The sequence below is a fragment of the Abramis brama genome (assembly GCF_963993115.1).
Source record: "Abramis brama genome assembly, chromosome: 18".
Lineage (NCBI taxonomy): Eukaryota > Metazoa > Chordata > Actinopteri > Cypriniformes > Leuciscidae > Abramis > Abramis brama.
The window spans coordinates 19,248,570-19,273,748 of NC_139980.1; the positions used below are offsets into that span (position 1 = coordinate 19,248,570).

Here is a 25,179-nt window from a genome sequence, read left to right on the forward strand (position 1 = left end):
AATTTATACAAAATTCTGTTAGTTAAACCTAAGAATTTTTTTGCCCAATTAAGTAGGACTTAAATACATCTTTATATGTAATTTCATAATTACTTCAATTGTCTTTGAAATATGGTTAAAGTGTATTACTGAATGTACTGACAAACACTTATGGTAAACTAAAATATAATTTAATGTCAGGTATTTAAATCTATTTGTAATTACACATTCAAAAATGATTAAGGTTGTAATTTAGTATTATTTCAAATAGATACATTTTAAATGTAATATTGAATGACACTCTTTATCAAATAACACAGTTAAAAGTAAAAATAAATAAAAACTTTAAGATATTTTCCTTTGAGATTTAATAATGTATGCATTAGTGGGTTAATAGTAGGGTAACGAGATGGTTTTCATCATAATCGTGCTTATTCTGTGACTATATTAATATTGTGGTGTTTTTCGAGCACAAAACAAACAATGCAAACGTAAAATATGTAAATTATTTGAATCTTTTGTCATTATTATTTAATTAAGCAAGGATCTTTAATAGCCGTGCTAAAAGAGAGGCCGTTTCATTTTTATCCATGTGTGTGTGTGCGCGTGTGTGCGTGCGTGCGCGCGTGTGTGCGTGCATCCACAGTCTGGTTGGATCATTAACAATAGATTCATATTATACGTTTTGAAAATCAAACCAAAAGTAGATGTGTGAATGTGCTTATTAGTAGTTCTCTATGTTTGTGTGTGGTTTGTTTCTGTGTGGTCTTTTTGTTTGGCCTGTTTGTTCTCGTGTTTCAAACTGTGCGTGTGTTTACATGTTCTTGTTTTGTTCTGTTTTATAGAGTTTGAATCCCTGCAGAGAGGAAATGGGGATAATAGATGTTCTGTCTAAACGTAATTACTGTCACTGTGTGATATATTATGAACTTCTCCTTTGTTTATTGCTGAACCAGAAAAGCTTCAAAGCTTTAATCAATTAATTTTACTAGTTTTATCCTCTCTGGTTCTCTTTTGTTCTTTGTAGCAACCTTTATTGTGATGTAATAGAGACTTAATGTAGCTGTCGGGTTTCTTGAGTCACAGTCGCAAACGTAGATAAATTAAGCGAATCCCTGCTCTCTTTAAACGGCTGCCATAAAGCAAACTAATACAAACGCAGAGAGTTGTTACACACAGGAGACTGATGCTGTTTAAGACTGATTTCATGAAGGCTTCTCTGCCTTTTGCAGTGTGTGAAAACTGCATTTTTATGTGGTTTATGAATTAAGCAAAGAAATTCATCAACAAATAAAGACTATCCAAAATGCACAGAAGTAATTTCTGCCATCCACGTTTGTATTTCTGCAGGTAAGAGTCCATCTCAGGAGTTTACAGCCGTCATTCAAGCAGTCACACCTCTACAGTACCAACAGCAGCCCATATTCAAGTTGATCCATGCAGTCACCAAGTCCAAGTTCTGTGCGCAGGTGAGAACACGAGAGGAAACTATGAAACAAAATGACAACTCTATACCATTATTATCTATGCTGCAAGTGTTTATCATGTTAAAGGTCATTCACACTGTCAGCAATTGTTTTGCTGGAGGTCACTTTGTCACAGTGTTGGTCAGAGTTCTTGCTTTAATGGCGGACTGCACAACTGGCTATGTTAAATCACAAACGAGATGTACTGCAAGTAAAAATAAAAATATGTCACCAAAAATAATAATAATAATAATTCTATCATCATTTGCTCACCCTTGTTCCAAACCCGTATGAATATTCTTTTAACCAAATATATATACATTATTAATGATATACATTTTTATTTATTTAGTTTAGTTTATTTCGTTTTAATAATTTTACAAAATAGAGACATTTTGCCTTGGCAACTGAAATACAACAATGCATGTATGTGTTGTTGTTTTTAAATATATATTGCATTTGTTTTGTTTTTTTACGTTAACAATAATAATCCTGCGGCAAAAACATAAATTCATACAGGTTTGGAATGATATAAGATTAAGTAGATGATTTTCAATCTTCAATGTGCTGTTCCTTTAGCATTCTGGAGGGGAAAGGGTTGGCATATTAATTGCAGCACTGCCTAATTCATCATATCATGAAGAAGATGAATGATTATCAATGTATGAATCAAACTCATTTAGAATGTCCACAATTTTTGACATGGTTTTCCACACATCATTTTTTATTATGTCCCTGTATGTGGGCAGCGACTAATCATGCGAAACAAGTCAAAAGTCTGACTTTGCAAACACTCAGTATAATTGCGGTATTTGATAAATGGCAGATCATGTTATCTTCACTATCTTAACTCCTATTGAGTGCTCCTTTCATTAAGTTTAAATAAACAACTTTTTTTCCTATCAGCAGACATAATATCGGTTTAATTTATATTAGATGGATACTAAATTGTATAATATTCAGTGTCACACAGTATTAATGATCATGTGCTCCCTTAAAAAGTGTACTTTAGCATACTTAAAGGACAAATCCAGTGAAAAATGAACCTGGGCTTAATTAACACATGGTTACCGAGTCGATCGTTCCCTGCGATGCGTTTTCATGAAAATCGAATGTATAGAGTTTTATCTTTAAAAACATTTTAGCTCATAACACTAGTATATGGGGCACAGAGTAAGTAAAAATAAATCGCTAGTTAATACCACTAACAAGGCTCAAAATAGCCTCACACTAACACGGTAACATAATGAGGGTCCTTACATACAAACCGAAGCATTGAGAACTTTGTAAGTGTACAGACAGTTTAATAAGAAGATACTTTATAAAGACAGTACATTACGCGTTGACATGCAGGATCCATCTTGGAAAACAGTCTCGACTAATCGAGCCACGAACGCCGTCGATAGGATAGCTGGTCGATAGGAATTACGTTTGTGAAATCTAACGTAGCACGGCGTTCGTGGCTCGATTAGTCGAGACTGTTTTCCAAGATGGATCCTGCATGTCAACGCGTAATGTACTGTCTTTATAAAGTATCTTCTTATTAAACTGTCTGTACACTTACAAAGTTCTCAATGCTTCGGTTTGTATGTAAGGACCCTCATTATGTTACCGTGTTAGTGTGAGGCTATTTTGAGCCTTGTTAGTTGTATTAACTAGCGATTTATTTTTACTTACTCTGTGCCCCATATACTAGTGTTATGAGCTAAAATGTTTTTAAAGATAAAACTCTTTACATTCGATTTTCATGAAAACGCATCGCAGGGAACGATCGACTCGGTAACCATGTGTTAATTAACCCCAGGTTCATTTTTCACTGGATTTGTCCTTTAAGGCGGGTGTACACTGTGCGATTTTTGCTGTTTTTACGAGCTCGTAGATGATTTTTTTCACTCGGGAGAAATCAAGTGTAATCGGTGATGCTCGCATGGTCGCGGCTCGCAGCGTGTGAGAAGAATTACTCTCTCTCTCTCTCTCTCTCTCTCTCTCTCTCTCTCTCTCTCTCTCTCTCTCTTTATGTTGAAAGGAATGGCTACTGTTCTCTGCTTTACAACAAATCATTTGCACACACATTTCTGTCATTTTTTCTATCTGAAGCTTTGCCTGCATGCAACATTGACGGTCTCTGTGTTTAGCGCGAAAGCTCACGTGATTGCTGCCGGCTCGGGATAAAATTTGTGCAGGACAGTCGTGCCGTGTACCAGCTGCTTTGACGCGATTATCAGTTAAACTGACTCGCAACGTGTGCAATATCTCACGACCTCCCGAGTGTCCGAACCTGGTCCGAACTCGCACCGTGTACGCCCGCCTTTAGGAAATATTGTAGGCCTACTTTAAAAGAATATTCTTAAGTGTGGATGATTTAGGACACTTAATTGCATATTAGATACATTTAAATGCAATAAGTTAAACTTAAGAGTGCTTAACTAATTTCTATTGCTATTGTCTTTGAAATAAGGTTAAAGTGTACTGCCAGATGGTAAACTGAAATATACTCTTAATGGAATTACAGATTAGTAATGATGAAGATTTAATTTAGTACATTATAAATATATTCAAATTGAATGTAATATCAAATAACACACTACAGTTAAAAGTATAATCAAATACTTTACATGTGATTTAGCATGTTAGTCAAGATACCAAAATAAACACTTCTGTAAAGCATGATAAAATATTATTAAAACGTTTATTTAAAAAGTACTTTAAAGTACAACTTTTACTTTGACATTATTACAGTGCACTTTTTGAAAGTACTTAAGTGTGTTAAGACACATCATGAAAGTGAAATCTCTTTAAAATAAATTTAAGTGGCTTTTAATGTCATTACTGTGTGAAAATATACTTTTAAGATTTGAAATACACAGGAATTGCACATTAAGCACACTTAATTCTGTTAAACTTTTTCACAAGGGCTAACATTAGCCTTTATCTCCAAATGCTCTTAATTAACACAGTTTCTAAAAAATGAAAAGGCTCTAGATAATTTCTAGTTTGTTTGGAGGCTCTCACGCCTATTTTCTGCACTAATAAATGAGTTTGGGAGTTGTTCAGAAATGTTAATTACTTTTTGCATGTGGGCAGTAATAATTCACATCTGCACCTACAATGTTTTATTTTATTTTTTTACAACCTAACAATGAACAGTCATGTTTTTCACGTGTATTGAAATGTGCAGTGCAGGACATCTGTTTTAATGTGGTTTCAGATTTTAGTGTTGTGGAACTGTGAGAAGCCTCCACCACCCAGAAACAAGTGGCCCTCCATCACAACACCCTTCTCCATCATTGAGGGCAAGCGAAAGGTGAGATAGGTGAAAGAAAACAAGAAAGATGACGAAATTACAGGTTGCATGCAGTTGCACACTTACACCTAAAAAGATTTAAAAAAAATAATACTTTTATATAAAAATACGTAATATTTCTATTTGATTTTCATGTAGATGTAATTATATAAGCTATAGATATTTGCAGTTTTGGAATTAAATTAATAATAAAATTATAATAAATAAGTGTATAAATATTTTTTAGTCATAAAAAATAGTGGGTCATGTTCAATTAACTTCTGGTGACAAGTTTGTACTCAAAGTATAGGTAAGTGAAGTTGCACACTGGTGGGAAGGAGTCAGAATAACCGATAACAGGACAGATGTCACCATTTAAAATCTCTAAAATGAAGAAATTGTGTTTGTAAGTGTGATATCTGCACAGCTGTGTGTGGGTGGTTATGTGAATATTCTGAATGTATCTCATCATTTGCACCTTTCAGACTTTGTCTGCTCACCGTCTTCCCTCTTTGCACATGTTTTACTCATTTACATCTTCTTGTCATGTGTTATTTGCAGATACAGTTAGCCTATGAACAAAGTTAATGTGATGGCTCACTCTCACTTATCCCTTAGTTGTTTTATCTTAGTAGCAACTTTCGCTATTTAGATGTTTACGGTTTTCAAATGGTGTGTAGAAAAAAATATCTTATGAGATAAATTATATGATTAACTAAACTCTGCATAAAACACTGGGTGTTTATTCAACTGTGGCCACATTCAGATTTCTGGGTTTAAAAGAACTTAAAAGCAATGTATGCCGTTCCATGTATGTGCAACATGTGTCTGGTGTAGTAAGCAACACGCACAAATAAGGAATACTACAGTCTTTTATTATTTTATTATATACGCAGGAGATTGTTAGAACAACACATTACAAATACACAATAACTGACAAAGAACTACATTGAACAAGGAACTAAATAAGAAACACCTGATAATAATTAACCATAGAAACAAACAGGGACTGTGTCCGAAATCGCACTATTTGAGGGGAAAGACATTTTTAGTGGTCTCTGAAACCATAGTGGACGTAATTGAGTACATTCATTCAATCCCATAATGCACCACAATAAGGAGTGTACAACCGATGTATGCTCAACGGCTAAAGAATACCCATAATGCCCACAGCTGAATCATCCATCCATCCATTTTCCAAACCACTGGTCCAATATGGCTACAACGTAATATCCTACAGGTATAAATTCCTTTTTAATTGATTATTATATTGTTTGGTTAAGGTTTATACATAGTTTCCATGACAGAGGTCAAGATACATCTTTTCATTGCACTATTGGAGCTGTCAGTTTGCTAAGTTTTAAATTATATTAAACATCCCTTCCAGTGCACTCAGTGTCCGAATTCACTCGCTCGTTTTCATTCACTCCTTCAAGTGGACTATATTAGTTGAGTAATGTAAGGAATAGTGAATGAGGGAGCGATTTCGAACACAGCCAGGGACATAATCAGAAACCTAAGAAACATAAACTAAACAGAGCAGGGAAACACGAACTTAGGGAAACACAACAGAACATCAAAATAGTACAGGCTTACGGAGAGACTCAGGAAGAGATTGTAACTTTTAGACTGCACCTGGACGTTTATTTAGAGTTTGTAGTTATGCAACATTAAAAAGTAGTGGTTTGTCATATTAGACTTTGTGTGCAACCACTTACGATAATTTTTTTTTATTAAATTCAACGAATCATTTTTTTCAGTGTAGATTATATTTTGTTGCTTGTTGGTCAACATCTAAACTGAAAAATAACACATTTTCAAACTGATTATCAAATTCAGGTTGACTAAAGCTTCTTTCTATCAGCTCTGCATGTCTGCCATAGCAACCATGATCTCTGCATCTGTTACCTTGGAGATTGATTTAAAATATATATATATATATATGTAGAGAATAAATAAACCCTCAGGTATGATATAAATAACAATGTTAGCTAGATATACATATATAAGGTATCAACAGGTTTCTTAAACACTCCTACCATTCTTTCCACACCCATCTGCCAAAGGTTTGCCAGGTTAGTTGCATCAAATCTATAAAAGATAATGAGAATCACGTCTGCACACATCTGTTATTGTAGTATGAATGATTTCCTGCTACTAAAACGGCCTGTAAAAATGTATTCAAGCAGCAAATTGGACCAGACATTATGCAGTTAGAAAAAGGTTTGGCTATGGGAGACTAAGCAGCCTCTAGTCAGACAGGAGAAACACCAGAGGAGTAAGTTCAAGGGTCATCTAGACCACTTCAAATTGCCTTTCTATTGGGGAACCGAAAAGATCTGATGCGCACACGTCAATGACCCAACAAAACAATTCATCATCTCAAGAGATTCATTATGAAACTGACATTTCAATTATCATCATCATGACAGGAAGATCTGAGTATCATTCATCAAGATGTTAACAGCCTTTTTGAGTTTACATTAATGGATTTTACTCCATATAGTTTACAGGAGTCATATTTGTTTTGTTTTTTGTTTTTTTTAATTTACAACATTTGAAAATGTATTACATGTAAATATGTAAATGTAAATATAGTGTAATGTAAATATATGTACAGGTTTAAGCTTTTCAGTGTAAGCATCATAACAGTGTAAATACATTAATATATTACTAAATGCATGTTATTATAGGCCAGGCTTAAAGTGCAACCCTCAGTTTTAAATAATATGTAAGAGTTGGTTATATATCTTTCTATCCACCTGAAGAAAAAAAAAAAACCCTGCCCTAATTTTAGTCCGAGTTTAGTCTTTGTTGATATAACTGGTGATAATAATGTTTTTTAAAAGTATCTAGATCAGAAACTTACAGTCCAGGGTTCTAAACAAAATGCAGTGACTTACTTTGAAAGGACTGTGAATTAATGTGTCAAACAAGTGTGAAATAGATAATCAAAATTTTAATCAAAAGCCATTTGTCAAAATTAAATCATATTGTGACTAATAAGCTATCAAACACCACATCCAAATCATAACACGCTTTTATCTTAGTCCTGATCAAGATAAATTGGAATTGTTTAATACTGAGATAAAATCTTAATAGAGAAACATGCATAGAGAACTGCAATCACGAGAGGGTCATGAAATGGAGAGAGTTCATCCCAGAGGCGAATTGTGATGGCAAAGATGGCAATATCTGAAATCCTTGTCCCCATGAGGACAACAGCTTATAAATCATGCTAAGTGATGTTGTGTGTGTGCGTATGTCTGTATCTCTGTGTCTGTGTCTGTGTGTGTGTGTGTGTGTGTGTCTGTGTGTATGTACATGTGTATAACCCATATCTGATGTCTTAAACAGGGATGCGTTTCCCAAAAGCATTGTTAGCCAACTATGGTCTCAAATTCCGTTAAATTGTCTTTGTAACAACGGAACTTTCGACCATAGTTAGCTTTGCAAAACACACCCCAGAAAGATAGACGCTAAAAAAAGACAGAATCGTACCTGCTGATACGTAGTTTGTTTGCATGTGCTGTCTGGGTTGTTTTAGTACCTGTTCACTATAGGAATTATGCAAATCAAGTAACAGATCAAACACACTCCCACAATTTTACATACTTTATGCAGTTTTGGGAAGCTACTTTTAAAAATCCCAGGATGTCCATCGAAAAATAAGCTGGTGTGTGGTGGGCGTTCTGGCGCAATATGGCTGCACAAGAAAAGCGCTATATAAATGTAACATTTTTTTTATTATTATTATAAAATGAATATTAAGTAGATTTCACAAATAATTACAAATAAATGGCAAGTAACACATTTTGAATTTCGTAGTAGAAAGACTGAAATAATATTTTCTTGTAAAATATACTCCAGTTATCCAATAATCTTTGTTTTGCTTACATCTTTTTTCACTATTTTTTTACAGTGTGCATGCTACAAACAAAAAGTTGCACACCTCAAACATCCAATATGATCTTATGAATAAAATATAACTATCCATTTCTATAATTAATAAATTAATCACAGTCATATTTTGTTTGTTCAAAAACAGTGAACTTGAACAGATAGATTAAAGTCCCGATGAAATGGAAATAGCGACAGATCTTCTATTCCCTATTGCGATAAGTATCACATATTACATCCGAGTAAAATGGATTATCATTAAAAGAAAGAAAGGAAGATGGGTCTTGGTTTTAATCATCAGTGGTTGATTGGATGTAGGCAGATGTGAATGTGAGCTTGCAGTCGATTGTAAGAAAGGGGTGGGATTTAAGCAGAGTAAATGATTGGAGGAAGTCCAGCAAACGTCACCAGAGAGAAGTTTGTCATTTCACAAGAAGGTCGAGTTGCTGCATTTTGATTAAGAATTAAAAACAAAAACAAATCAATACTTAAATTAAAAAGGCACAGATTAATTGTTCACATCAAGATAAATAACATGAATTTAGAAAATACAAAGGGTAAATTAATAATCGGAGTGTCTATTTACACTAGTGCAAATAGCCCACCTTGTTGGCAAATTCTATTTACACTAACTCAAATTGTATCACTTACTCTGCCCACTGACGTCTGGTTGGGCCAGACAAAATTATGGAATTTTGACGCAAATGACCTGAAGTTGGAGTCTGCCTTTTGCCGAGTTCACTCTACTCCCTTTTCCCATCACATATCAGATCGGAAAGGCATTTATTTTCAATAAAAATAAAGAAAATATTCGAAAACTGGAAATAAAGTGTCTAACGTGTGTTTATCGGTTAAGGGTAGGGTAGGTTGAGGTTGTAAATAGAATCTATTGCTATTTAAACTTAGTGTAAAGAGCATCTATCGCTAGCATATATTATGGCATATATTGCTATTTGCACTTAGTGGCAGTTGCCATTTTTAATTAAAGGCACACTGTGAAGGAATTGTGTTTTTGTCAAACAGCGACCCCTAGAGTCGCTATGGAATACTTGCACTGTCGTAAATACCCCTCCACCCTCCCACCTCCCACCCTGTACACCGGTACCTGCATCGGGCATGGAATAGGCACAGATAGACTCCGAAGACATGATTATTGCAATTTATCATAATAGTTTGCAAATTGTACTCGTTTACACTATTTACAACCTCTACGTTAGTCTTATTTATGTCCTGATAATTATGTGAGATATTAAAAACTGTTCTCATGATAATCGCAAGAATCAACGTCAACAGCGTCGTCTGATATCCCTCAGGACTACGTGATAAATACACCTCACAACACCTGAGTTCAGCTGGCAAACTAGTTCGTGAGGCAAGCTATAAAACATAACGCAAAAAACACGTAAGAGAAACGAGTGTTTTTTTTAGCAAGTCTGTTAACAGCTCTGATAATCGAAAGCTAGCTAGATATATGTGGAAATTATTGGACTGGTCTAATTATCAGCAATGGATGAATGAACAGCATGTAAAAAAAATGACATACTACAAGCAAGCGCAACAACATACAACATAGAATGCAAACAAGTTTACAAATATTATAATATAATATAATTTATTTACTGGCCAATTCATGCGTTTTCTCAGATCGGATAGCTATCTGATTTATAAATAAAAAAATCCCTTTTACACCTGGTCACATAAATGTGTTTTTGCGAAACGGATTTAAATCCGATCTTCAATCCCCGCGCTGTATGCAGATTTAATGGAGTGCACGTCACCGAAAGCAACAGATATGAACAGCATTTTATTGATCATCAGCTAAAATTTCAAAATCAAAGACCGCAATAAGAGAGAGCAGTAACAGCCCTGGTAAGATCATTTTGTTTCTTGACTTTTAATGATGATGATTGTGTGTTAAGCGTCTGCGACTTACTTTCACTTTGATTTGCGATAGTTTGCACGTTCTCTTGATGACTATGCTCAGTTGCTCATCTGTGGTGATGTGTGTTCCAGTAGCGTCGTCATATCTGGCAATAACATATAGCCTATAACACGCTCTCACACGTTTTTATTTTTAGCATTTTTGAGAGGAGTACAATTTACATGTGGTTTCAACAACCAGATGCATTTACACTTGTCCAGTTTCGTCTGGAATGCGGCACAGACCTCCTCCTGAAGTAGTTTGAGCGATCGGATTCAAATCCGTCTTGAATGCGTTTCGGAGGACATTTACACCTGGTCTTTTCACGATCGGATAGCTATCCCATCTGAGAAAACGCATGAAGTGGCCAGGTGTAAACAGCCCCATGACAAAAACATACGCACGAAAGCCGAAAACAAACACTGGTTGGCCTCTCACGTCCAAATTTGAGGAAGTGGTGGGGGAAGTGACGTATGCCGTAATGCAGTCGAATTTTGTAGTTCTTTTTGTGCTCTGGTTACTACCCGAACCCCGAAGTTACATAGTGCCATTAAAAGCGATACAGACCCCGTCAGGCTATGGCAGACGTGTCATTCAACCTATTGTAAGTCGATGTACCATCACAAGGGTCTTGGAAATATATTATGAAGGTTGAAAAGTTTCACAGTGTGCCTTTCAGAATAGAATAGAATAGAATAGAATAGAATAGAATAGAATAGAATAGAATAGAATAGAATAGTTCTTTATTGTCATTGTCACAGGTTCAACGAAATTTAAAGTGCTCTCCAGTCAGTGCATCATTCATTGAGTCTATACAAATATAATTTAAGTGCTAGTGCTAGTTATAGGAACATATAACAGCATTAGCAGCATACATAAACACACACACAAAAGCATGAACACACAGTCATTGCATAAAAACATTGTGAAAATACATCTACAGACATGCATACTTTCTGTCATTACATTGATCTATTTCACAGCAGCTTCCAAATTGCACATTATTTTTTTGCAGCATTGAGGGTGGTTATTGTAGTTGGATAAAAACTGTGTTTGAGTCTATTAGTCCTTGCATTAATTGATCTGTACCGTCTGTCTGAGTGGGTGTCCTTTATGATGTTCTGGGCTTTTTTGAGGCAACGGGAACTGTGTAGTTCTTCCTGTGTGGGGAGAGGGCAGCCGACGATCTTTTGGGCGGTGTTGATGACCCTCTGGAGCGCTTTCCTCTGAGCCGCCGTGCAGCTGGTGTACCATACGCACATAGAGTATGTTAGTATGCTCTCAAAGGAGGCACGGTAAAAGGACACCAGCAGTCTTTGTGTGATGTTATTCCTCCTGAGTATTCTCAGGAAGTACAGTCTCTTCTGGGCCTTTTTCAGCAGCTCAGAGGTGTTCACGCTCCAGGATAGGCTCTCCTCAATGTGGACTCCCAGGAAGCGGAAGTCTGCCACCCTTTCCACACAGTCCCCGCTGATGATTAATGGTGGGATCTCTGTTTTCTTTCTCCTGTAGTCTATGATGAGTTCTTTGAATTAACTTGAAAAAAGTAACAATGCAGGGACTCAAATCTGTAAACCTTGTTTTTAAATCTTATTATTTAAATGAACCATCCGAGCAAACAACTTCACTAGAATGATTTACTCTGCGTCCGAAATCGCACACTGTCTGAGTAGGTACTACATTTCAATTTGAACTTCAGAATCTCGCCGGAAGTAGTAGGTCATCTGGGGACTTTTCACCTACTGTTTTTTTTAATACTACTGTATGTATTCGGACATACTGCTCTGTTGGTGTACTGTTTTTCGCATACTACTGTATATAGTAGGGAAGTATTCGATTTCGGTCGCAGCATTAGTCATTTTAATTCCACTACATAAGAGTGTCCACCATTTAGGTGAGCATGTTTGATTATTCCCTCAGCTCAGCCATTAAAAAAAAAACGATGTTGCGTTTGGTTGCGCTACTCATTAGAGGTAGTTGTTGTTACTGTCATACAATTGAAAACTGTAGTTAAGTGATGCTACTTTTATTTAGTTACTCCCCAACACTGCTTTGCTCAGATTTTTGTGGAAAAAAACACACATATATTTACATAGAAAGAAGAAGCATTTGCATCATAATGACGTTTTATTTTTATATATATACAAACAGCATAGAGGTACCAGTGAAGAAAGCCACTGGCTAAACTGGATTTTAGCATTTTAGTTTTCTTAAGTGGCGGTGGTAAATTATCATTCTAAATTCTAGCATGTTTGCTTAGGAAAACCCTTTCAGGGAAGTTAAAAGGAAGTGTCTTACAGCAATGTTGCCATGCCATGAAGTCTTTGGCTGTATACTGTCACAACTTTATCCCCTTTGTTCCATTTCATTCCATTGCACTCCAACTTTGTTCCTGACATGTTTTATGTAAATACCCCCTAAGAAACATGTCTGGTTTAGGGTCAAGAGAACCTGAAACCAAACCAATGTTTCAGGGCTTCTTCAAAACTAGTCTGTTTTTAAAATATGTAATATTGACCATCTCTACAATTATATATATATATATAATGCAGGAGAAGAGGCGAGGAAACGGTAAAGGGCAGACAGTCCCTGTGGAAGATTATGTGAGCTTTACAGTTAAATAAACCGTGTCTTGAGGGAAAAGGAGTGATATCAGTGGAAGGAGCCATGTGTCAACAAAGACAGCTGGCCTCCCAGATAACTACATAGTCCTTTCCAGAACATATATGAGAGAAGACTCGGAATGAAAAATGCAGTGATATGCATATATTATATGCTCGGTTCACAGCATTTTTTTTTTTATAATGCACATACAATGGAATTATATATGACAGGGAATGATTTAAATACACCAAAAATACAATAATTATGTTTTATATGCCTTATTTTTACCACCAGAAGCAAAATAGATTCACCGTTTAATTTTATCTTTACTGGATAACATGAAATTATGATATCATTTTCATTACTTGAATTATTTACTTGGCTTGTACACTTTTAAAGATCTTCACTAATGACACAAACTCAGCAGTCAATTTATTCTACTCCCTGTTTTTCTCTGAATCTATATCAGCCCCTCTGGTGGTTCGGAGATTGTTATGCTGATGAGAATATATTCCTGAACCAGGGGTACTTGTAGAGTTACTCTTTTCACATGAACAGTTTTATTAATTATTCAGAGGTATTAATGAAGAGTCAATAGTGTAATTAGGTTTGAACCCCCCTGTAGCCTCCATTTACTGTAATGGATTAAAACAGTGTCATCCTAATGGCGTGGCGGATCGATTGTGGGAAACAGTGATTTTTACGCTACTAAATGTTCATTTCTACAGTGCTCTGTTAATTAAAGGCAGCTGGACTCACAGTTGGTTATTTAGAGAATTTGAGTCAAGATCCAGATTAAGACTAATAACTTGGTCTTCAACAGAGACAACTTTCCTTTGCTGCTTATGTCAGTTAGGCCCTGTTTACACCTGGCATTTAGATGCGTTTTGGTCACTCGGATCACACATGAGCGATGCTAAATACAGGTGTTAACGGGGTCTAAAACTTTTTGAACTGGTCCACTTTCGACCACTTCCAGAGGTAGTCGAAAACACATTCGAACAGATTGCTTTTGTAGTGTACTGTAAACACTCATGTGGTCGAATGAGTTCGAACAGCCACAAAAGACCGCCTACTCTCAGCCTACTGACCTAATGCGTAAACATTATGGGAAGTGCGCTAGCCAGATGGGATTTATATTTTGTCGGTTGAAGACCTAAGTTTGGTCTTCTAAGTTTGAAGATGAAAAACGTACCAAGCACAATGTTCTCTCACCATTCCTGATTTCTAACACACAGAGTTCTGCGTGATCTTGCGGCTGTCAGAGCAGAAATGAAAGATGATGATATCCGTATGTTTTTCCGTTGTCTCTGTGCAAGAGTCCTGTGCAAGAGGTCCTGTCTTCCGTTGTCTCATATATATGTTACCGGCAAAGTGTGAAATCCCGGTATTGTATAGAATGCCTAGGCAATGTATAGAATTCCTGATGTTTTTTGCAAAAAATACATTACCTAATTCTATACATTACCTAGGCATTCTATAGAATGCCGGATTACACACTTTGCCGGTAACATATATATTGCTTGAGCTTATTTCGTCCATTAGGTCGAAAGATCTGAAAAAGCCCATATAGCCCAAAGCCCACCCATAGACCTTCCCCTTGAAGAAATCAGGACAGAAGTGAAAGTGCACAAAAGAGACGGATTAAAACACCAGATATAAATGGGTATGTGTCTCCCTCATCTACTTGTGATCCGATCGACCAAAACTCAGCTTAATACTAGGTGTAAAACAGGGCCTAAGTCCATGCAGCTTATTGGATATATTCAACAATAAACAAATAGCTATTCAGGCATTGTTTTGACAAATTAGCATTTGATCATTCTGGGCTGGATTTCTCAAAAGCATTTTAAGCCTAAGTAGATCATTGAACCATTGGCGCCAGTGGATTAGCTCACGGTGCTCAAAATATAAATTTAGCTCACAATGCTTTTGAGAAATACAGCCCTGGTATGCATTGCCCACTTTGATCTTTAAAGATCCAAAGTTTATCCACTCCCTAGAGTTGAGGTATAGACTTATTGAGTCTGATTGACGCACATACACATTCAAACGTGCTTGCTTATAGACTAAACACGTAACACGCATGTGCATGCTGTCGCCGTTTTAACAGATTCACCTTTTTTTAAGTTTACATGGTGATGATAACGGTATCACTTTCAAAACCTACTTCAAAGTTTGCATTCTCAGGCCACCAAAATGCTGTTGTCGTGTAAATGAACGGCCAGAATGCATTAAAAATGTTCTGTTTTCAGTTGAAAACAATCTTGTGTAAGCGGCCCCTAAGTTAATAACTAATGATTTTTTACAACGAAAATGAATCAATTAAAAACTTACTTAAGCTGGACAATGACTTTCTTCTAGAGCTGATGTACAGCCAAAACAGTCTTTGTTGCATTCATTTACTGTTATCACTGTAAAGCTACAATCTGTATTGTAAAAATCGCTATTGTTACGGTAGCTGTTTCAGAGGAACGAGAGTAGGATCCAGATGCAGTAAACATTTATTCAAACAAACATAATGAAAGTAAATCCAGGCAAAACTGAAAAATACAGACATGGAAAAGGAAGGCAAACAAAACTGACAAGCACACACATAACATCCATAGAAGCACAACACCAGACAAAGAACATGAGAAACTCTGAGGTATATATACACAAGCGGTGATAGGCAAACAAGACACACCTGGGAACAATCAGGAGCTAATCAACAAGAAAAACTACAGAGGACTACAAAACATGGCACAAACCATGACATAACATAAAATTCCACACAAGACAAGGGGTACACAAGACAGGAATCATGACAGCTATATAAATGAAGGTGACTTGACTTGACAGAGGGAATGATGGGAAAACACAGCCCTCCTGCTCTCTATCATTGATATCACAAAGTCGCACTATTCGCTAAACATGACTTGCTATGACAGTGTTCTACGATCAGTCAACCTTTCAACGACTTGGACTTTTAACAGGACCCTAGAGAAAATCTGTAAGATCTCTGAAGTTGGGCGGTTACTAAGCATTTAAAGTCCTTGTTGGTTGTTTAAAATATTTGATGGATGAACTCATGACTCAACTTATTTATTTAATAACACGCTGTCAATTTTGATAAAACTTGCAATGTTATGGACATCGCCATTTTTGATACTGTCACTGAATGCAGTTGTGAGTCTGGAAAATGTGCAGGCTAATATTAAGCGGTGCTGCCATACTAGCCATTAGCATCTGCTCTAGAGTTGTGTTTTGTGTGAAACATGACAGGTGATTAGGGATGAACATAAACAGTGTGTAATCGGCATAATTGATTATGTTGACACATCGTTCCAGCCCTACTTTGAAGACCAAATCCAACGCCCTGTTGACATCCCATTTGCCATGGCAAAAACCTGTTCTCAGTACTTTTGACTGGAAATCAGTCATTCTCTGATCAGTTGTGACTAAAAAAAAATTGGTCTTAGGTTTTGGATAGTAATGACTCAGGTGTAACCAAATCAATCGGAAGGAATTACTATCCAAAACCTTACAAAAACCTCAAAAGCTTCCATCATTACTAGAAAGTTATCATGATGTTCACTTTAGAATACTGATCCAAATAATTAGTAATTCCTTTATACGGATGTAGTAACACTTAAGTCATTCATTACTATCCAAAACCATACAAACACCTCAAAAGCTTACAATATTTCAGTCATTACTAGAGAGTTATTTTTTTTTCACTTAGAATGCTGATCCAAATAATTAGTAATTCCCTTGGATGGATTTAGTTATTCTTGAGTCAAACACTGGAGTAAATTCAGCAATCCACCATTAAAGTGGATGATCAATAACCTCAAATGACATAAAAGTTTCACTACACCCTTTTCATTTTTTATGTCCTTTTTCCAGTCGCAAGGTGTAAATTAACATATTGTTCTGGCAGATGTACAACTATTGTGACGTTCCCTTGATGAACAGATAAGACACAAACAGATGTCACAGACGTTGTAGGCGATGATTGACAAGGATGCCAAAGAAAAGTTATATTAATAAATACATTATTAAACAGTGTAAAAACAAAAAAGTACTGCAAAGTCAAAAAAAAGAAGAAAATTGTGTAAATTAAAAAATTTCAACCAGAACCTGTGGTGAAAATCTATGAATCACTAATGTCACTTTCTGTTTCCCCTCAGACGATGAGTGGCCGTTTTTTCCCTCATCAAGCTATCAAAACTGATGCAGTTCTCAGTCTGGACGAGGACTCGGTTCTGTCCACCAATGAGGTGAGAAATCACACATTCATTCATTACTATAAAGGTTAAGTGAAATGTTAAGGAATAACATATGGTCTTCATGGTTCTGTCATTCAGAATCCCAAACCTTCATCAAGTGACAAAATTGACATTATAATTGAAATATAAATATAATATAAATATAATTATCATTTTGAAATAGCACTATAAAATTATAACACTCACATAAATTGCAAAGTAAACTACTTATTTCAGTGGAGTTTTAGCTTGTTGCCAAGCTAATGGCTTCATGGTCTCTTTCTCTCTCACACATAAACATTCACTCTCTTAGGCTATGTCCACACTAGTGTGTTTTTGTTTTGACACAGTGTTTTAAAATGAAAACGATCGTTGCCCATACCGGCGTTTGCACTTCGTTTCAGAAAAGATCTCTGTCCACACTACACGACCAAAAATGCATGTCTCATGACCATTCATGCACACTTGGGCAAGCGCATACAAATACTGTATTACACACAATGTAAACAGTTGCCGATTACTCTAGTAATAGCTTGCCTCTTGTGCATGTAGGCAGCTGCAGTATTATCCTAAAATATGCAAAGTGTAATGCCGGGAACACACTTAACGACTAGCTTAAACATTTTTAAGACTGAACAGACTGTTTCTAACGACTGGAGCAGATTTGAAACACCAACTGTGAACACGGACTGAACGCAACTGTCTCTGGCGCGTTTTGGCAAGATCAGTTGTACGTATCGAATTACATTCATAATCGGCCTTACAGTCGTTAAGTGTGTCCCCGGCTTTACTGCACAATCACTTCTAAAAAGGAAAAAAAAAGTCAGCAAAGCTCCGTCTCCATGTTATTGTTCCGTCTCCATGTTATTGTTTACACGGTTGACGAGGCTGGTCTGTTATTGTTGTTTTTTTCTGGAGCGTAATGGCTATAGAATAACACAAAACTATAGAAAGACTATACAATAACACAAGATGCTTTTTAAATGGGAAAAGTGCAACGCTCAATATAGCGGAATAAGTCCCGCCTTCTAAATAAGAGCCAATCACCGATTGTTAAAGTAATCGCGTCACTGCAGCTGCCGTTAGAAGCTGCGGTTACTATATGCCAGGTGCGTTTCCACTGCGCATGCGTATCAGCTTGATCCAGCCTGAAAAATTTAGTTTTCTGTCATGGTTGGAGCATTTAGAAACCAGATTTATGACACAGTTGTTGTCAAATTTCATTGGTAATTTCAAATATGAATTTTAATCGTAAGCTTGGTGAACAGTTTTGGAGAATTTGATGTTTCCCCATTCAAAAACATAGGAGCTGTCCAAGAGGTGTTTCAAACATGGCTGCCGAGTGAAATTACTTGACTTTGGTAATGGTCATATGATAAGGGCTTGACGAATCAGGGAAGGATACGCAATGATCCAGAAGTCTCCGTTTTGGTCCGTCTGAAACGCAACTGAGTTTTCAAACTAAAACCAGGTCTGCAGCGCTTCCAAAAGTCTCAGTTTTTAAGGGTTGAAAACTCCGGAGTAGTGTGGACTCTAGGCATAACCGTAGCAAATGTTTTGGGTTTTAAAACGAAAACACACTAGTGTAAACGTAGCGTCAGTTTTATCCCTCTGTCCTGTCTTTTTTCCCCCACCTCATTATATTATCTTTTATTCAGTGGTATTTGTGATGCTGCATGTATTGTCCATTGCTGGCATATTTTGTGTTTGTACTGCACTTTGTTAATGTCAATTCTCTGTCTTCATTTTCCCTGAGAGAAGAGATGATATTTGCACACTGCAGCATCAGCAGCCTGCTGGGCTCATTTTTAATTTCTCTCAGCTGTATAATTTAATCAGACAAAAATATGTGCTAGACAAAGAAAAGAGAAAGAGAGAAAGAGAGGCCATCTCTACTCTGATGTCCAAACTTACAAAAGATGTTGGTATGTATCTGTATCCTGATCCTGGTGAGAGGCAGGCCTGGGTCATTTTCAAAATATGGTGAATTTCTGACTTAATGCTTTTGATTTCAACTTCAACTTCATAAAAGTTGATGGTAAATATTTGTTAACATCATGCACAACTGAATTTACTAAGACGGTATCAAAAGCAAAACGCAATTGATTGCACTAAATGCATTTTCCTTTAAATCATATTTTTCCATGTACACTGAACTTGACCTTGAAGTACAGTACTTTTATTTTCTTTCTTTTAGTATTTTACTTATTAACAATAAAAAATAAAAATAAGTCAATATTTGTATAAATTATTTCATAATTATTTATTTTTTCAGGTATGTTTTTAAAGAAAGCAATACAAAAGAATAGAGTCAAGCATTTTTTATTATTTAATTAATTTTTTTTATAGAAATAGATAATTATTTTAATTAGAATTTCTTTCATTTAAAAATATTTTTACAACCTCATCATTTTTAACGTTCATGACAATAAAGAGTGCATTTTATATTGTTTAATAAAGTGTTTTGTTTTTTTTTTTCTATAGAATGATATATTTTATTTGGGGTTTGTCAGTTATGTTATGTTTCATTGTGTTTTGCACTGTGACCCATTTTCACACTGGGCACGTTCAAGTTCAAAACGGTGCGCAACGTTTTGCTACGGTTTCCGGGTTGAAGGTCATGTTTCCTGGAAACGGCAACCAAGTGTGCAACCAAAGGTGTGCAACCAAGGGTGCAGGGATTTGTATTATTTTGAAGGTACCCCCGGACGCCGCCATTGGCTAACGGAACCCCACCTGCAGTTAGCATCCCATTGACTCCCATTCATTTTGGCGTCACTTTGACAGCGAATAACTTCACATCTGAGGCGTTTAAAGACTCCATTTGTCCATTATTTATTTCTAAAGAAACACGACAATGTATAAAATGCTCCATTACCTTGTAGCTTATGTTATGGCCCTGTAGAAGCAGTTTTTGTAAAAGTAGGCTAACGATTGCGTCACAGCCACGCGACTCTCTGTCGCACAGTAAGAAATTACCGTATGGACCGGAGGAGAAGCTCGCGCGCAATCGGGAGGACCTGGAGGCAAAATGACAAAGTAATTAATCAGAACACCTACTAAAAGTTTTTCCTGCTCCTCGCTCATGGACAGCTCCTACTCACGCTCTCCGTCTCTGCAAGTTTCGGAAGGGAATGATTCAGATTTCTCTTGGCACAGCTACTAGAAGACAGACGGTTTGCTCACGTCACATCTACGTCGTCAAGCTCAGCTTGAGTCTGCGCAGTACGCTGGACCCCCAGGAAGTAAGAGTTTCTAATGGGCTTCACTTTGTCTCCGTTGAATCCAATGGGGTCGCTGTGTCCATTTCTTTTACTGTCTATGTGTGCAACGGGGTTTGAGCTACGTTTTCTCTTGTTTGGTGGGTGTGTCAGAACTGCAGTCCAATCAGCAGCAACATGCATATAAAGCATGCGGTATTAAAGTGAACTCGCACAATGGGTTCAAGGAAAGTAATTTAGAAATGTGTTTGATCCAGCTCGGTATACGCAACAACTGAGGATATTAGAAGACATGTTTGTTGTAAGTTTTATTGTAAAAATATAGGATATCAACATAATGATGTAGTTTTTAGCTTCATTGCAAGTGTATGACATTTGGTATAGAAATAAACAATGGTAATTAAGTGCTTTTCCTAAAAATGAGAAAGAAAATACAGGGTATTAAAACAGTATGAACTACAAATAAAGTCAGTATGTGAGGCTAAATAGATGTGTTTTAGTCTGAATTAGGTAATATGTGTGTTTCCATTTCAGTTTCAGCCATCCCTTCACTCGATTGGGATGTTCTCTTTTGTTCTGGGCGGCAAGTGCAGTAACTGTAACATCGGGCATATTTTGTAGTATTAAATACATATTTATACCGACTTCATCAGGCTCCGAAAATTCTTCACAAAGAACACAAAGAATGGCCTTCTCAGCTGCCATAGTTGCAACTCTTGCGTCATCAGAACAGTGTGTTCAACGCATCACCGTTTCTGTTTAAAAAACGTTGTGCAACGTTTTGTCGGGGCTGAACGCAGCCACTGTGTCTGATTTGTCATTTAGTTCACCTGTCATCTCATTAGTTAACTCATTAGTCCCTGTGTATTTATACCTTGTGTTCTCCCTCATTCTCTGTCCGTTCTCGTTGATTTTTGGTTGTGTATGTTGGATTTACCCCTCTGATGTCTCTGAGTTTGTCATTAAATACATTTATATAGATGTTCCTTTGTCTTCGTGAGTTTACACAACCTATAGAAACCAAAGTTTCTTTAACATTTAAATTGTTTTGGTAACTGAAAAGTCAAGGGATGTGTTTGACATCATATTTGAGGAAAGACCAGTATTTACACTGACCATGGTGTGAAAATAATCATCAAATAACTTAATTCTAACATGCTCCTAACATGTCAAAAAAGTGTTTTAATGTAATTTACTCTTGCTTTAAATAATCAGCCAATTTAAACTGGTTTAATTTCCTGTTTAATTAAAAATTTTAAGGGCAGAGTCACAAAGAATGAATTGCACCATGATAAAATGTATTGGTTCAGCACCCGATTTACTAAAGAAATTATGTTGAACAGACACATGATATCGATACAAACATATATAAATGGTAGCCTATAATTCTATAAGTGTCATTTAATAATAATCTCATTTTTAGTCTCATTTTATGAAACAACAAACTTCTTGTTCATATGATCCCTTTTGGCACTAGCAATTTCCTCACCTTGCTAGTTACCACTGCCATGATCGCTAGAAAGTGCACTTAAACATTTCTTTTAGAGATAGCCTAAACCACCTGGGTTCATTTGTTGGTAATAGCTCAATGCAAATTGCCTAATTTACATTAAAATGAGCTGTTCTTTGCTTGGAAAAGACATCATTGATCATTGTTAGGTTATGGTTAGTTGAATAAGTTGACGTGCTTGCAAAGTTACTTCCAGACAGTAAAATGTATATTGGGGAGCATCAAAATAAAGTGTTAGATGTAAGCAGACCGTCTACTACACTGATTTATTTTTTTACAATAAGTCAAATCAAGTCAAGTCACCTTCATTTATATGGCGCTTTTAACAATATGAATTGTTTAAAAGCAGCTTTACAGTGATAACAGGAATATTACGGTAACAGAGATTGTTTTGGCTTTACAGCAGCTCTAGGATAAAGTTATTGTCCAGCTAAAGTTAGTTTTGATTGATGAGGTAAAATTAAAAAAAAAATTGCACGTTTTAGCAAGCATATTTTTATGTAAATTTCACATATGGAATTAAGAAAAATCTACTTAACTAAGTTAAGTAAAATTAACAAAGAAAATAAGAAACTCTAGCTTGGTCATTTAAAGTTTGTTGAGTAATTTTTACTTAGTTGAAGTTTACTTCGCAATACTATTAAGTATATGTTTTAAAAAAATCTAAGTAAATAATACAGTAGATATTGTGTGGACAACATATCTACATAGGCTAATAGAAGTTATGCTGTACCTACTCGAACACAGAGATCTCAATACTTGGTACACAGTACACAAGTAACATTCGATGGATCATTTTTGAGAATGAATGGCTCATTTTGAGTAGACAATTAACTCCAGATGTCACAAAATAGCAAGTTTCTAAACCTAACAAATAAAGCAATGATAAAACAGTGTAAAACAGCTGGAAAACAGTGGGAAATGCAGTGCATGATGGCAACACTAGTATCAGAAATTTGAGTCAGTTTTCTTAATTTTATTACGTTGATATTTACGCTTTAATTTCTACAATCTTAAATTGAGTACTAATATAGAATGTATACTTTTTTAAATTATTGCCAGAACTAACTTATTCAGGTTTGAAATTACATTTGTTTATTTACTTCACCACAGAATCATTTTTATCAGTGGAATACTCTGAGAGTTAGTTGACATGTAGTGGCAAAGTTAGCCTACTTATGTTTATATAGAAACAAAGTGTCACAGAATAGTTTAATGTTTCAAAGACCTGAATGATATTCCATTTTTCAGCAAATTGGCCAAATCTGGAGTGATTATTATTTAAAAGGATTATAAATGTTAACAACTATCATTCCTCGAGCTGTGATATGCAAATCAGTCTGGCTGCAGTGCCAATTCACAAAACATGGCTGCACCATCTGGCAAAGATGTTTTAGGCAATGTGAAGTATTCTGGGATTTATTTATTCTCAGACAGACAGGGTGCTGTGATGATTAGAGTGTCGTATGTCTAAGTTTGATTAAGGCTGAGATGATCCAAAGGCCAGAAAGGATTTGTTGGCAACGCAAGGATAATTCTCCCTTTGCAGTTTACAGGGTGTAGGGCATTTTCTAGGTAAAAACAAAAGAAACACATTTTTTGGCCAGCTTTCCTGGCAGAATCTATGGGAATATGAAGCTTGTTTGTAAATTCCTAGGCAGGGGTTGGAGAAAAACAATGTGGGAATTAATCTTGTTAGGGAATGTACATTGCAGTTGGATCTTGAAAGATTGTGTTGATCCTCTGATGGTGCAAGTCTTATTATGTTGAATCATCCAACAGTAGAAGTTAGCAAAATCACGACTCTCTGACACTATCCTAATTCCAGGGGGAAGTTTAAGGAAAGAAAGATAAACATTCTTTAGATTTATGCAACTGTGAATCTTGTATGAGACAGAGAATTGTTTATCATGTGGCCATACAATTACCAAGATCCCTTCATATACACCTGCCTGTAGTTGAGAAAAGTGATCAACTTTTTTTATTGTTGTTGTTGTTGTTTTGTAAATGTTGTAAATGGCAGGTAAAATTTGATTTATGTCAAAGTAAATGTATCTATGTGTAAATGTTTAATTATGTTGGTAAATTGCAAATGTATAAAACCATTAGTCATAAGTAAAGGTTAGTCATGAATTATTATATATAATGTGCCAGAAACAGTGGGGTAAGTTGTACCATATATATGAATGAATTTCCTACATTTGAATGCAAAACTCACTATCACTATTAGACTCAGTGGCACAACTTATACGCTTTGCATATATATATATATATATATATATATATATATATATATATATATATATATATATATATATATATATATATATTAGTACAAAAATGGTATAATAGTACTATAAAAATTCGATGATGTTGTAAGGTATTATTCCATTTCAGTGTTACAAGCGGGGAGAATTCATCCAATCACAATCAGATGTAGAAAGCTTCTAATTTCTAAAGTTCATTACATGTGGCGAAGCTCAGTGTGTGTTTGAAACCTGCTCTTCATAATTCAACAAACTGATGTTTTATTAACTGCAGCTAGTACATCTTTACCTCTGCCTGGCCAGAATATCCACTTAACTTTTATAGTGGTACAAGATTACAGAACCCGTATTACAAAAGTTTAATGAGTCTCAGTTTCAGTGTGGAAGCTCTTGTGGCTTTAGACAAATCCAGCAACATTTGGAAAGAAGCTTCTACTCGTTTCGCACAGTAATCTGCCACAGTAATTGCCCTTTAAGCGTTTGAGAGGGTTTTAATTGAATAGTGCTGAGATTGTGAGAATATGGCATATTTAGCAGTAGCAGTTGAATTTTTTTTAAGACTGTGCAGCGCTATGGCTCCACGGAATTGATAATTGCATTGTTTCAACTCATTAACTAGCTTATTAAAATGGGAAATGTAATATAGGGGTTGAGTTTTTCTTGTGCGTCAAGCATCATTAGACTGTAGGTACATGTGTGGTGTAACAGCGGCAAAGCAGAGCCCATGGGTTATGATGTCTGTGCTGCAGTTAATGGCCTGAAGAATTGACCAGAAAGG

At 35.9% G+C, this 25,179-nt stretch overlaps 1 protein-coding gene across 1 annotated transcript in view; it reads left to right on the plus strand.

The window, feature by feature from the left end:
- The window catches only part of LOC311068185 (exostosin-1), a 345,962-nt gene that overhangs the window by 301,731 nt on the left and 19,052 nt on the right, over nucleotides 1-25,179 (plus strand). Inside the window, exons 7-9 of the mRNA XM_084090477.1 lie at nucleotides 1,330-1,448; nucleotides 4,654-4,749; nucleotides 17,326-17,415. Of these exons, the coding sequence (XP_083946603.1) occupies nucleotides 1,330-1,448; nucleotides 4,654-4,749; nucleotides 17,326-17,415 (305 nt within the window). The remainder of the gene's footprint in view (nucleotides 1-1,329; nucleotides 1,449-4,653; nucleotides 4,750-17,325; nucleotides 17,416-25,179) is intronic.